Source organism: Cinclus cinclus, chromosome 9 (assembly GCF_963662255.1).
Source record: "Cinclus cinclus chromosome 9, bCinCin1.1, whole genome shotgun sequence".
NCBI classification, from domain to species: Eukaryota; Metazoa; Chordata; class Aves; order Passeriformes; family Cinclidae; genus Cinclus; species Cinclus cinclus.
Window position 1 is genome coordinate 14,742,607 of NC_085054.1, and position 15,546 is coordinate 14,758,152.

A 15,546-nucleotide genomic window follows, 5' to 3' on the forward strand; every position below is an offset into this window, starting at 1 on the left:
GGGATAGGACAAGGGGGATTTCGCACTAAGGGGTTCTGGTGAAGGCTTCTTGCTATCACAGGTTGGGAGCCCTTGTAGCCTCCCATGAGATGACAGTACTCCTCTAAGCACCCCGTGGGCCCTCCACCAGGATATTACCCTGATGGAGGGCAGGACTGGACACTTGCAGTTATTTCCCTCCAAGTAACAGTGGAGGCGTGTTTTGCCTATGGACTTCCACAGAGACCCAGCAGAACACATTTCAGCCTGGGGACAAAGCACCTTCCCATGCTGAAAAGAAGGAAGTGTGCCACCAAACGCAGATCTGCCCCCAAAAAAGCCTGTTGGAGTGGGGTAACTATGTGTTGTTGGAGGGGAGCATGGTGGGGGCTGAGAGAGGGACCCTTCCAGGCTCTGCAGGGCTGATGGAGCAGGGCTGGTTTAACCAGAGTGGTGGGGTGCAAGAGGAGTGAAGAATGGGATGAAGACAGCAGGAGGAGGAGGAGCTAACCCCAAGGGCCACTGGACACCGTTGTTGACACTGTCTGCTTGCTGATCCCTGTGCAAAACCTCCTGTCATAGGCCAGTACCACCTTTCCCAGGACCCTTCCTTCCTTCTCTCTTCCTCTTTCTTGCTTTTTTTTTTGTTTGTTTTGTTTGTTTGTTTCATTGTTTAATTTCCCAAAACTTGAAAGCCTTTGGCTGCAGAGAAAGGAGATGTGCCCCCAGGGTGGGATGGGAGTAGGCAGAGGGCAGCAGATCCCCATGGACCTTGCCTTTTGGGGAGGATGCCTTTGCAGAGTGAGGGTTAGCTCACAGGGCCCCATGGAGTTGTGACAATGAGGCTACCACAGACACTGGGAAGGGGACACAGGGCAATGCTCCGTTCTCTCCCTACAAAGCAAGCCTGGGCCCTGCGAGCCCAGAGAATCAAATTTCATCCCACAGAGCCTCCCACGCCTCTGCACACCCTGACATGGGAAGGCATTGCCTGTCCTGTCCCCACGAACCAGGGGGGAGGATGATGGATTTGAGTTGCACCACCCTCACCCCCCAGATCACCTTGGGTCCCAGGATGGGGCACCAAATGACCCTCCCCCCGCCACCAGCTGTCCATTCCCTTAAGGATCCCCAGCAGGACGAGGCTCTTTACAGGCTGCACTATTATTTAGGACCGGGGCTGGAGCCTGGGTTGGGCTGAGAGTGAGAGTGACTTTAGGAGGGCTTGGTCACCCTCTGGGGTGGCAGTGATGCGGTGCTCCCATTCTCGGCACCCAGCAGCACCCATATGCATTTAGGATGAGAGAACCAGAAGGGGCAGATTTGGAAGCTGGGGAGGGTTGAGGCACACTAGGAGATGCTGGCAACTTGCGCATTGGGGGATCATGAGGTTGAGGGGTCTCTGGCTACAGTATTTGCGCCAAGCCCACGTTGTTATCTAGGTTGCAAGCTGGGAAGGAGAGGACAAGGATGGCTCAGGACAGCCCTTCCACCACATCTGCCCAGGGCGTGGCACTCAGTGGCTGGGCTACCCCTTGTCTGTACTGCAGTGGACTTTGAAAACCACTAGTACAAGAGCATTTTGCACTATTTCTCCGTTCTCTCCCCCCTTCCCCTTTTCTCCACCTTCCCCATGAAAATTTTTTGCTGTTGGTTTAGTTTTCTTTTTTTGTTTTGTTTTGTTGTTGTTGTTGATTTTTTTTCCCCCAAATGGAGCATTGTATATTTAAAGAACTGTCAGTTCACCTCACTTCCAGACCGCTGTCCTGGCCCTGGCTAGGAGACCTGCCTGCTGTGGCCCCCTCCCCAGCCCCATCAGCCGCCACTGCCACCGGGACAGACGTCACCACGCACGTTACCCACCGTTATAACACAGTTGTTAAAACACACCAGATTCCGAGTTTCCTGCCTGGTTTTTATCTTTAAGCAATACTCACTACACATTTTACGGTAGCTTTTTATAGCTTTACATACATACGGTAGCTCTGTTGTTTCGTTTTGGTTTTGTTGTTTTGTTTTTTTTTTTCCAGTAAACAAGAAATACTCATAATCTTACTGGTGGGAAAAAAAAAAAAAGCAGTTTGTGAAAAACTGACAATGGAAGAAGAGCTTAATGCTCTGTTTAGCATTTTGTACTTAAAAAAAAAATCTCACATTTTATTAAAAAGTGAAGATTGCTGTATACTATTTATTCAACTTATAATTTATGTTACTCTTTGATCTTTGTCTTTTCTCATGACAAAGCATTTATTTAATAAAGTTATGCATTCAGTTAGCTCGTGCCTGACCCTCATGGAGCATCTGTATGCCAGGGCCTGCCAGGGAGCTGCTCCAGCCCCAAGCACCCCACAGCCGCCTGTGTTGGGTCTCTTGGGGGGGCTCAGCCGGCTCCACAAGGGTGCTCATGGGGTAAAATGCTGGCAATGCTTTAGGGGAGTTTTTAATACAAGATGAATCTGCTAGGTGACTGGTAAAAGTTGCAAGCTTAACTTCACAGCTTCCTGCACGCAGAGCTACAATTTTATTTTTATATATATATATTTTTTTTAGAATTTTCTTTGCATGGATGTGTCAGTGGGGCACAGCACACACATTCAACCAGCTTACCAAGGCACAGTACCTAGCAACCAATGACCTTAAGTCCCTAAATGCTGTCTCAAACTGAGCCCCACAGCTTGGGAGCAGATGTGTTGAGTCTCAGACCTCTTGGGGCCTCTGGAAGATTTGCCCCAATGTCCCAATGGCAGGAACATCCCTGGAGCTGCTCAGCCCAGCCAGGCCGTGGTCCTCAGACACCCTTGGTGGCTCATCCCGCTGTCCTCCCCGGTGCTGGATCTGGCCCTGCCCCACCGCCCAGGAAGCCATCACCCTTCATTGTCCCACTGCCCCCCGATCTCCCTCCTCCTGTGCCCCTCTTCCCTTCCATTCACCTGCCAGCATCACCCCGCGCACCCAGAGCGAGTCGGGAGGCAAAATCATCTCCTTCGTCCCTGCCCTGAGGACAATACAGCCATCTTACGGCGCACGGAGCTGGCACAGCCACCCCGTCCCCGATGAACCCCCCATTCCCCCCGGACACCCCACACGGCCCAGCCCGACCCCCTCGGCCAGCACAGGGGGCAGGGGCCGCTTGGCGCCGCAGCCGCCACCAGGCGGCGCCACGCCCCGCCCGCGCTGCCCTCACGGCGCTGCCGGTTCCAGGCCCTGCAACTGGGCTCTCCATCCGAAATGGCCGTGCTGCCTTCGGGTCAATAAATCACATCCCAAAGGACAGCTGGAGCTGTATACACGTGTGGAAGTAGCTACAGCTGCACACAGATACGGTCATACATTCTTACACTAATGATGTTCTTTGTATTAAATATTATTGTTTACATTATACTATTGCACAGGATTTTATACTAAAATCAGGAGGGAGAAACTCTTCACTGTGAGGATGATGAGGCATTGGAACAGGTCGCCCAGAGAAGCTGTGGATACCTCAGCCGTGGGAGCATTCATGGCCAGGTTGGATGGGGCTTGGAGGAACCTGGACTAGTAGAAGGAGTCACAACTCGTGTTTGTTCCCTTCCAGCCCTTGAATGGGAGGGTGGCCCCAGGCACTGCTGGGCTCAGGGTTTGGACATCTCTGTCACCTCCAGCCATCTTTGGGCAGCACCTGGCTTGGAGCACCTACCCTGCTATTCAGTATTCCCACCATGGCATCACCTGAGCCACCTCCAGCTCACCCCAGAGGCACAGAACATGGTATTAAGTTTGCTACTTTCCCCACGTTCTTCAGCTTACATCCAACCGCCCATCGTGTCTGTCCTCTTTCTCCCCCCTGCAGCCCCATGCACTCACTGCTTCCTGTCCCCATACGGTTTCCTGGTCTCCTCACCACTGGCAAGCCCCTCAATATGTGTCAGTTTGAAACTCGTGGCAGGGGGGTAAAACAGAAGGGGAAGAAGCCCAGTGGCTTTGCCTCCCTTTGGGGAGTCCTAAGGGAAACCACAGCCATCTGGATGCAGGATGGTGGGGCCAGCGAAGAGCCTCTCCTTCACTGCTGAAATTTTAATTGAATGTAGTGTGGGTTTATTATTATTATTAATATTTGGCTCTCTGCAATGCCCAAACACCAAGGTCTGCTGTCACACTCCCTTTGGCAGCACTTCTCACCTTGGGATAAAGTGCAGGACAGCTCTCCACAGCCCCATGAGTGGAGCAGCTCAGCCAAACTCTAGTCACACAGAGCCTTTATACCTCCTTGCACTCTCCCAGCAGGTTCACAAGGACCCATGTGTATAGCAGGAATATGGCCAGGCAAAGGAGGAGACACCAGTTCCTCCCTGCTCACATAACCGGGGTCAGTAACAAGGAAAAGCTCAGCTCCCATTACTGCCCATCAGCCATGGACAAAGGACAAACAGGGACAAATCAGCATGTGATGCATCAGATAAAGAAACGTCCTGTGAGCATTCTGGAGGGGAAAGACAACCCTTTTCTGGCATCCTATTTAATTTATTCCAACTTTATGTAGCTCAGCTTTCTTAAAAGGGAAAAAGGCAAGTACATAACAAAACTTCTCTATTCCTAAACAAAACAAAGTACAAACTGCAGGTGAGAGCCAGCATGTGCAAGTTTTATATGAAAAAGCAGAACACCCTCAGATGTTAAAGAAAACAGGTAGCATCATTTTTACAGTTTCTTGGTTTTGCATGGAGGTGTGTTTTCTTCTTTTCATGCGCTCCCATTCATAGACATCCACATATACCTATTCCCGACTTTCCAAAGGGGGTCCTTCCCCTGTCTCCTCCACTGCCATGTCCAAACCTCTGCAAAGGCATGAGGGCCCTAATTTACAGAGCCCACCTGCACCATTCGCATTTTGGCTCTGAAATGCGGGTCTGAGAAGGGGGACAAGAAATAACAAACCATTTAACAAAAGTCCGAGATGTTTACTTCAAGGAGAGGGTTTTTGCAATTGCTCTAATGAGGACATCCATATTAAAAAAATAAAAAGGAAAAAAAGAAAGAAAATAATAAAACCTCCTTTCTTAGGCAATGGGGAAGTTATTTATTCTCAGCATCAGTGTGTTCTGTACAGAAAGAAACCAACAGGTGAATTAAGAGCAGAGACACCTCTCCTCAGCATGTCCAGCACAAAACCTCTCAGAGCACCTGTAATCACTTGGATTTCATCTATACAAATGTGTATGTGGGCAGAGGAGTGTGTGTGTGTTTGTATGTGTGTGTGTGAGGGCCTTTACACAGCAAGATATATACTGTAATTTACTTACAAAAAGAAAAAGTTATGTACTGAGTAACAGGTGCTCACTTCAGCCCCAAGAAAAAATGGAGGGACAAGGGCAGCTGCTTGGGAACACAAGCAGCTTTAGATGTTTTGTTTTGTTTTTTCCTATCTAGAAATAAAGAAAAAATGAATGAGAGAAAGAGAGACATTCCCTGGCTTGTTATCCTAAATCTACATACGCATCCTTCCACCCAGCCTCAGCAAGTTCATTTTAGCTCCCTCGGCATAAGCTGATCCTAAGAAATACTGTGCAAAAGCCCTTCAAATCCCTTGGAAAAACAAGCATTTAGCTTTGCTATCACCCAAAGGCCCCATGCTCCCAGACCAGTGGCTGAAGCCGAGTCCCTGTGGAGTTGTCTGTGCCCTAGCACGAGCAAAGGAAGCACCCAAGAGTGTTGTTAGGGGGCAAGGTGGAAGCTGTCTCATCTTTAGCCCTTTCCCTCACTGCTTCCTTGGGGAACACATCCCAACTGTGGTGGTATGTTCCAGCTGGGAATCCAGGGTCTTTCCTCCTTCCCTCTCTCCCACACTGCATCCAATGCCAGAACTGATAATTGGTCTGGGGCACAAGAGACTGACGAGCAGGACACAAGAGGCAGGTGACAGTATTTACAGTCTTTGGTCTTGGGGAAGAGAGAAGAAGAGGGGGAAAGGCTGGGCTCTCTTGTTTGTTTTTTTTTACCTTCTCCCACTCATAGCAAGGGATTTTGTCCCCTGGGAGGGGTCAGGGAGCACATGGCACTCTGTGCTGGAGGGTGCAGAAAGATGCCGCAAAGCAGCAGGGAGGGCGAGGAGCAAAAAAGACCAGTTCTCTGGTTTATGTTGGGTGAAAGACTAAGAAAGCAGTCCCTTCTCCTTACAAACCCCCCACTGCCTTCCCCTCCCATCATCCCTCCCCTCCCCAGGAACCAGGCAGCTGAGGAAGGAGGGCAGCACCCAGTCTCTTCCAGAGCCTAAAGAGACATGCTGAAACCCATGTAAAATCCAGCACTGGGGCCACAGTGAGCCAACCTCCAGCCAGCAAGATCACATCTGTCTACTGGCTCCTCAGGGTGTGTGCTCCCCGGTCCTCCTGCTCATGGGCTGTATAGAAGAGGTGGCACTCGGGGTCCCCGCGGATGGTGGGTGCTCCCTGGATCACCTTCCCATGGATGGGGTCCACGCACCAGCACTCGCCACGTTGCCCATTCACCGACATCTTGCACTGCATGGAGAGGGACAGGACAGGTATGAGAGTCAAGAGAAGGATAAAACAAACCTCTTCCCAGGTCACCCAGCCCAAAGCCCCAGCACTGGCAGAGTTGGGGTTTCTCTGGTAATCTAGCACTGGTTTAGATTCAGGCAAAGTCCCTGGGATGCTGTACTCGAACCCTACAGGGCATGTGCTGCACTAGCAGTGTTACTCCAGGAGTCCAGGGTGAGGGCTGAACCTCTTTCCCCAGGAGTTGTGCCAAGGACCAAGAAGCCAATTTTAATGAACCAAAAGGACAAGAATCCCTGAAATGTTTGCCACCTGTGGATGAAAGCATCCAAAGAGACAAAGATCCCTTGGGAAAGAGGGATGAGACAGACTGACAGAGGAGCTGTACAAGATTCTTTTCAGCTGCAAATTAGGCTAAACAAACATCAGACTAAGGCCTCCACTGCCAGACCAAACAAAGATTCACTCATCCCAGAACAGAGCTGGGGACCATGATGTATCTGGACCTGGACTCTAACAAGACTCTCCCAGTCTTGTTAAGAGAGGAGTTTCTTGGTCTAATAGTTACAGTTCTCCTCCTACCCTGCAGTGCTGCAGGCACTTTGAACCTGATGTTCATCCCTCCAGCCCCAGCAGATACATTTCTGCTGAACAGGGTGTAGTGGAAGATGCAGAGGTTACTGCACACAGGCCAGTGCAGGCTGACTTGTTCCCAAGCACAAGGAGCAGCAAGAGACTGTTTTTTCTTCTGTAGCACACAAAGCATCACTGCAGTGTCCAGGCTCATTCCCCAGACATGGCTCATCTTACAGGCAATTTGTCAACTCTGCTCCATCCAGCCCTTCCAAGTATGCTCATGCTGGGGGATACAGCCAGCCCCTGGGGCTCTTCAGGGGTGCATGGGTGAGGGTCCAAGTGGGACAGAGACAGGAGAACTTGACAGAGGTAGACTCTCTCAGAGCATACTATTATTTTTTTTTTAATTTAATGCTTCTGATCAAGGGGCAGAAATAGCCCTGAGTAAAAGGCCTAGTCATGAAAACAGGATGGGTCCCCTCCAAAGGTTCAGCTAGCAAAGATCCTCATAGCCAGATACTGTTCACAGGTGACTCCAGCTAATCCTGCATCAGCTGTTGCTCTGCTGTTTTTCCTGGCTGTTTTTTCCCCATTCCTCAGCCACTGACACCTGGTGGTTTTGCATGGATGAAGCCAGGAAGTCAGAATTCAGAACTCAAGTTTTCTGAGTTTTTCTGGGTCCCATAAATACCTTCAGAAGCATGCTGCACCCCAACCCCTACCCTCCCTGGAAGGAATCCCTCTTGGGACCATCCCCGACTTACGGAGGAAAACCAGTAAAATGCAGTATAAACCTTCCTAACTGCCAGAAGTGCCTTCTGCTTTGTCTGCAAGAGCAAGACTGGTTAGTATTCAGTCCCTCTCTGCTTTTCTCCTGCAGCAGGGTCCAAACAGGACAAGACCTGGCTCAAAGGGGAAGAAGAACTCAACTGATTCTCCATCTCTGGACTGCCAACAGCCGTGTGAACTGCTGTTTAGCTGAACTAAACCTGCCCATGCCACGTGCAGCATTTGTTATTTACCCCACACCTCACATCATGCACAGGCTATTAGCCCAACCCTGAACTATGAATGTTCGGTGTCTGCACATAGTGGGGACAGACAGTGAGCCAAGGGCTCTGCCGGAAGCACAGACAGCCCCTGAGCTCCCACTCTCCCCACTTACCTGTTTGAGATTGTACAAGCCATGCTTGTCACAGTTGGGGATGTGAAGGGAGTAGAGGTGCTCCAGGGGCCCTCGCTCATCTGGCAGCCGCATGGTGGATATGCGTTCCAGGACCTGATCTAGCTCCTGCTGACAAGGGGTCTGAAAACAGCCCAGAAAGCAGAAAAAAAATGTGTATCAGGACAATGGTGCCATTCAGCATCAACACTGTGGACAATGGGAATACCAGTAGGGATGAATACATGTGCATCCCTAAAGACAAAGGTTTGCCACTAGGTCCCGCTGCAGACTTCACCTCCAAGCACCCAAAATCAGACATGTACCTGACAGGGCCCAAGAGTCAACGTAATACCAGGTCCCAAGTCCTGGATACAGAGGAGAAACCTCAGAGAAGCGACCATGGCTCCCACTGGTGGTGACACGTGACATGAAGCAGGGCTAGTCCAGACAGACTAGGAGTGTTTCCATAAGCATAGTCCAGAGCACACACCTGTGATGCAGTTTTGGCCCAGAAGTGAAACTCAAAAGCATGTGAGACTCCATGGGAGTGGAGAGGAAGACCTGGGAATGGGAGTATCCTCTGGAGGCATCCTTCTTGCTCCACAGCAGCTCCCAGGCAGGGCTTCCAGCCAAGGCAGTGTGGTTGAAATATGTCTGAGGTGAGCCAAACTGAGTCCACACCTCTGCTTTTGCAGTTGGGCGAGGGCGTGTTTTTGGTTTATTTTGCAATGGAGCAGCAGCAGTGTGTGAGCTCCCAAAATTGATGGTGCCTGCATTTTATTTTGAACTTCTGTTTTGCCTAGTCCTTGGAAAGCATGAAGACTCTTTTAAAGCTCCTTTCTGTCCCAGTGGTCCCCAAATATTAATACTCTGTATGTTTACAGGGATGTATACTGTGGACCCTTTGGGGTGGGTTTCCATCTCCATCCCATCGAGCTGCTGTGATCAAACTTCCCACTAGAGGGAAGCCACAGCCAAGAACTGGATAACTGACAGGCTAACAGGGACAAGCAAGGAGACTGGGAGGTCTTAGCGCACTCTCCCTGCTACAGGACAGTCACACAGGTCATCCTCGGCGTTTGTGGTTTTCCTTAACCTGGACTGGGGCTGTCCTGCAGCAGGCAGACAGCCCTGCTTCTGGCCCCTCAAATGCCCTTGGGCCACGCCTGCTTAGGGAAAAAAGGTGTGAGAAAGCCAGTCCCTGGGCAAAGAGCATGTCTGCACCCCTGCAGAAGTGGGTGTTGAGCTGGCAAAAACCCATCTTCTGGAGGTGAAGCTGCAGTGAAAATAATACCTCCTGACCAGCATATCAAAGTTCATCAGATGTTGTGTTCAGCCCCAGCATCAGGCCAAAAATGTTTGCTTTTCCTCTTTTGCTTCTCCCTGCTTTTTTCTTTTCTTTTTTTCTGGTTTTAAGACAGTTTATTGCAGATGTCACTTAGGCTTTACACTGAGCATTTCCTAGTGAGCCCACAGCTGCCCCCCCCATCTTCCCACAGCCCTGTCTCCTCACCCTGCCCGTCGACAGCCGTGACTTTTTGGAGTCCTCGTGATTGTGATGGGTCTTGCTGACTTTGCCCATCTGCCGCTGCTGCTCGTTCACCTTCTCCCTCATCACTGCCAGCTCCTTCATGCCCGTCTTCATGGGCTTCCTCCCTCCAGCTCCGCTCAGGATCCCCACAGTGCCATCCACATGGTTCTCAGCAAGAATGCTCTCAGACCGGTCATCACCATTATCTGCAGGAGACAGGGCAGACAAGGGAAGCATCCAGCTCAGTCAGGTGCTGCCTCACATGTTCATCCTGCCCTGGATCATTTTCAGATATGGCTGGTTACCAAGCCATAAAATCTTTTGCACGCAAAAATTTTAAATTACATTAGCCCTTTCATCTGGAAGGTGAGAATAGATCCTTTCATTCTGGAGTTATTACCACTCTAAAAGACAGTTTAGACAGCAGGGGAAAGCTTCTGGAGAAGTTCTTTCTGGCTTTTCTGTGACCTTCTAAATTACTTCCCGAGAACGCAATTTTCCCATCAGAAGTCCAGATGAATTAGAGATGCCAAGAGTACTTCAGCTCCAACACTTACAACCACAGTGATTAGTAAGAATACCTTGAGTCCACTTATCATCCCCCAGAGCATCTCCAGGAATACTTACTCAATATTCATGTGCTAAAATAAATTCTCAGGCCTGCTTTCAAAAATACCTCACCTCTGTTCTGTGGCCACATGGCCACCCTAACATCCTTTGGAGATCTTGCCATTTCAGTGATCATCATCCTTGCCATACCATCTTTCCCACTGTTTTGTCATACACTGTATTACTCATTTAGTTTCTACCTACTTCTGTATTTGACCACTTCTGCTGACAGTGGAACAGTCACAACTCTGCCACTGCTGAAAGCCACAAGATCCTAGCTAGTTCAGCCATTTCAAAATCAGTTAGCAGAAATCTGGGGATCTCTGGACTTTTTCCATCTCCTCTGCTCTGTGCTTTATGTATTTTCCCAATTCACTGGCAATTTGTGAGAGCAAACCTTGCCACAGCGGGACACAAGGGTCACAACACTGCAGACTCCAGTCTCTTTGGCGTTTGCAGAGGCAATGAGGGCAGATCTCAATTCCTCCTGTTTGCTCCAAATGCCCAGGAGGCAACAGCTAATCACTCCTTGTTGCTTGCTCTGATCTGGCTGAGGAAGCACATCTAATACTACAGCTGAATATAATATTTAAGCTGACCCTGAATTAACCTGGAACTTGAAGCAAGACCTCCAGAGGTCCCTTCCAGCCCAAATTAGGACAGAACCCACACATGCTCATCACCTCCCAGTGCAATAAGCCAGGCCAGGCTTTGTACGTCTCTGTATGTCTCTCTGTATGTAAGATATCTTCAGCAGCTCCACAGGTACCACACCACGGGACAGACCAGACTGTTCTGGTGGTGGTGACAAACAGGAAGTGTCTTTCTGTATTGCCACGGAAGAACTGTAGCACCCAACTTCCCAGCATCAGAATTCTCTCTGGCACCTCCAATTTCAGCTTTCTAGCATTATGGAATTCAGCATTTAACCAGAGGTAAAGAAATCATATCAAAATGTGCATGATGCAGAGCAAGCAATGCTTTAGCTCACAGCGCTTAATTTATGGATTCCTCCTGCTTCTTAGAGGACCAAGCTACAGATGTTAGCAGTTCATTTTTTCAGAATCCACATGATGATGTTTTGTCAGGGCATAGCCCTACTGTCATGACAGAGTGAAAAACCATAAAAGAAAGTTTTTATTTCTGCCACAGCTTTCTAAGCTCTTTTCAGAAATCTTCATTACAACCTCAAGCTCACAAAGAAGAAACTTCGAGAAGAGTTTTGTCTGAACTTACTCAGCAAATATGCAGCTGTCTGATGCCAAGATGGCCCAGGTGGGCTGGGTCAAGGAGCCATCCAGCCCCGCCTGCCATTCATGACAGACCATCAGCAGCTGCTTGGGAGCAGATGGACCATTCCCAGTCTGTGCTGCAGACCAGCAGTAAAAAGTTCTTTCACGGCTGAAGACTGCATCTGACCCACAAGATTCAAAAGCCACCAAAAGACACATCACTCAGTGGATTTGTTCTGTATCTTTTTGAACTTCTTCACAATTTCCAGAAATACTAAATACATTTGGTCTGCAGGTTTTTAGCTGCTTAGGTAGCAACTGAAAAGGAAGCATGGGGCAAAACCCATCTGGCAATGTCCATTACTCTCCTCAGTTCTGGTTCCAGATGAGAACTGAGACCAGGTTGGATAGCCAGATGGGCAAGCTCAAAGTCTAGGCTGCTGTCTGGTGATTGCCATCTGGCCATCATCCTAGAAGTCAGACAAGCAATATTTTGAGCAAGAATATTCTGTTTATACGCCAGTCTCCCCGTTAATTAGAAACACATAGTGAGAAGAGAGAAGGCCATAAGGCAGCCTTTAGAGAGGATCAAATAAAAAAGCACCATGAAGAGAGGGGCAAGACTGGCCAGGCCCTGATCCTCAACAAGCTGCTTAGGAGAGTTTTAACCTTCTGACTTCTTTTGTGATCTTCTCCTTGGTGCTCCCCAAGTTGTCAACAACAGCAGAACAACGGCAGCAGCAGGGCAGCTTCTCAGACACACTGCAGTCCCCTGCTTCATTCGGAAAGAGATGGTACAAACTGACAGAAAAGCAGCAAACTGGAAGTGATGTCTTCCCCCATCCATTCTCACTCCCTCCTGCCTCCAACTAAAATATATAGACATCTGCCCAAATAAGCACGGTGCTAGTAAATGCAGGCGAGCTGGTAAGCCTCTTGTCGGCTGATTCATTCACAAAACCTGCTTCTGATAATATTTTTGCTCATTTTTCTCACTTTCCAATGCTAACAAATATAAGCCCAAAGAAAACCACTGATGGGAGTGGAGTGTGCAAGCCAATGTGCATGAACACACCCAGGGACAGGAGAGATTGGTCTTGGCTCCCCAGGCACCATCACAGGAGCAAGACTGGATCAGGGGCCAGGAAGGTCTAGCTGCTATTGACTGTAAGCTCTCCTCTCTGAGGCCAAGTCAGCCATGGTGAGCCATGCCTTTGACCCTGCTGCCAAGCTGGACTGGTGCACCTGGGACTGATGGCAGAGCCTCATCACAGCTTTTCCCTCTCCCAAATCTAGTGCTGCTCTTAGGAGAAGCTATCCTGACCTAGAGCTTCCAGGGGTGGCTTCATCACAGGGGAAGGGAGATGAGACAGAAGAGGTTTGGCCCCATGTGCAGAGCACCAGTTTCTTTCAGAGTAAGTGGCATGCACAGGAGAAGCCTGAGCACCAGGTGTGATGGACCTCATTTAAAAGAACAAAAGGACTGGAGAGCAACAAGTAGAGTGGAGAAATAAAGACTCGAGGTCAGGGCAGCACAGAGCATGCCACAAGCCAAACAACCTCTCTCACAGCCAGATAATGCTTTTTAATGCTGCCCAAAAGCTGCAAGTCATGCTTGTTTATTACAATACATGAACTAATGAAGCCACCTACACCCCTGCTAGCATGGGATGGGCAGGTATGTAGTAGCCTCAAGACACAGAGACCTAATCTGTCTGTCATCCTGGCCAATGCCTTTTTGCTGACCAATTTCAATTCACACTAAATATATCTGTAAGGGAGTGGTGCCAAACTCCAAAACAATTGTTTTATAGTTCTTTCTTACCGCATGTGGAAAACATCTCCTGTGTTATTTCAGATCAAAAGGTAGAGAGCTTTGTGCAGGGTGGGACAAGTGTGGCAGGAATCTAAGCAGATAGCTGAAGTTCTCCTGAATGCTGATGTAAAGTCCATGAAACACCTCTCTACTTGCCAAGAAAACAATTTCTTTATGGCCTTTTTCAAGGAAAATTCCCACTCGCTTCAATGGGGAGAGGACTTGGCTGAAGAAAAAGCCTGTTCAAATGGCCATCAGTTAACGTCTGTAGGGAGCTACACCATCCGTCTTGCCAACACTTTCAAAAGCAACTACCAAATTCCAGTGCTAAAATTTTTGGGAATCTGGTTTGAGACCTCTAGGCACCTCTGCCGAGACAGCTGAGAAACAGAGGGGCTAAAAAACAACTTGTCACTTCCAGAGCTAGGAGAAAAAATGTATCATACAAAAAAAGGCAGCTGCCTCAGGTTAAAAATATATTTTTATCCCTTTGAAGAGCCCTGAAGCATATCTGGGCTACAGAACAGGATGGAGCCAGTAGCACTCACTTAGCACGGGACAGCCAGGCTCTATCACAGGGAGCACACACCATGCCAAGGACTGCAGCTGCCCTCGCCAGTGCTGCTCCTGCTCTCTCTGCACTTGCTTTCCTTCATCAGAAGCTTGCCCAGAGGGTTTAATGTGCATTTGCCTATCTGCCTGGGGTGTTCGTACAGTGTTTAAATGCTGATTAAGGTCCCAGACCCACAGAAAGTTTCACCAAGCAGCCTTCAACACCCCGCCTGAAATCCCACTGGCTGGGGGTCCTGGCTGTGTCCTTGGCTGGAGAGGGCTTACATCTCCCTCCCGCAGCAATCACAGCCTCCATTGGCCAGCACTTTCCTTCAAGATGTCTAAGGGCTTTGCAGTTCATCAATTACCCTGAAGACAGAAAGGTGTTAATTTTGAATTGCACATGGTTAAAGAAAAACAAAAAAAAAGGCACAAAGCCATGCAGGGAATAAATATATAGGCAAATCCAGAAGCCCAAGTCCTGGCCTGGCACTGCACGATGTGCAGGGGTGAGCACACTTGGGGCTGCAGGAATGCAGCATCCATGAGGAGATTTTTCACCCTGAGCAGTGTCATCCATCTTATCGAGGTTTGGGGCTTTTTTTGCCTGCAACTATTTCAGCTTTCTGTGTCTGCAAGTTCTACCATTTCAGGGTAATTTAAATGCCTTATTACTTGCCATTTTTTTTTAAGGAGCAGAGCTGCCAGTCGCAGGCTGCCAGGAAGCCAGTGTTTGTCCTGTGCAGCCTGAGAGCAGACAGAGCCTTTAAGCCTGATCTTTCACATGCACAACAGCCCCAGCAGAATTACTTGTAGGAAGAAGGTAGGGAAGGAGCAGACAAACCCCAACCACAGGCTCAGTGATCTCTCCCTCATCAGTTTGCAAAGTACTTCTAGAAGAGCCCTGGGGAAAGGGTGCAACAGCTCTGGTGTGTGCGTTATGATCTGGAATTCAAAAACCTCAGAAAAACTTTGCGGACAAGTATTACACTGGCATTGCAATTTTCTCACAGCAGGAGCTGCCAAGAACAAAGCCCACCCCTACATCCAGGACCTCTGGCTGACACCCTACCCCCAAAAAGGGCCCAGGGTTTGCTGATTAGCACTGCCAACCTGTAAAGCACCGAGTCTGTGACAGAGCATCCATCCACACTCAGCTGGCAGCAGAGGGAAAATGTGGGAGCATTGGTACATGGTCTGGCCCCAAGCATCATCAAGCCAGTCTGGATGCAGCTGTCCAGAGGCAGATGAAACCAAAGCACCCACTTCAAGTTTCACTCTTCACTTTGCACAAAAGTGCATCTGGAAATGCCACAGAGAGAGCATAAGCAATGGGCTGTGTAGGAGAGGGAGCAGTGGGAGAAGGGCACACATCAGAGAAGAAGCATCACCTGCCCTGGAACAGCATCTCTCACAGAAGGCAACCATGGATGCTTAGGGGAAGGACAGAAGAGAAGACAATTACAGAGCAATTTACCTCTGCTCTCCTCCTGGCCATCAGCAGTTCAGAAACCAAAGCTATTTTGTCTAGACTGGGTTTAACAGCCATTGACAGACCTGAAGATGGAAAAGGAAAAGCTGTGCATGACCCC

General features: G+C 49.2%; 1 protein-coding gene across 1 annotated transcript in view; it reads right to left on the reverse strand.

Moving 5' to 3' along the window:
• Nucleotides 1-6,308: 6,308 nt before the first annotated feature.
• The window catches only part of IGFBP2 (insulin like growth factor binding protein 2), a 55,239-nt gene continuing 46,001 nt past the window's right edge, over nucleotides 6,309-15,546 (reverse strand). The window contains exons 2-4 of the mRNA XM_062498526.1: nucleotides 9,728-9,951; nucleotides 8,215-8,355; nucleotides 6,309-6,476 (exon numbers count right to left, since the gene is read on the reverse strand). Coding sequence (XP_062354510.1) covers nucleotides 6,309-6,476; nucleotides 8,215-8,355; nucleotides 9,728-9,951 — 533 coding nt within the window. The remainder of the gene's footprint in view (nucleotides 6,477-8,214; nucleotides 8,356-9,727; nucleotides 9,952-15,546) is intronic.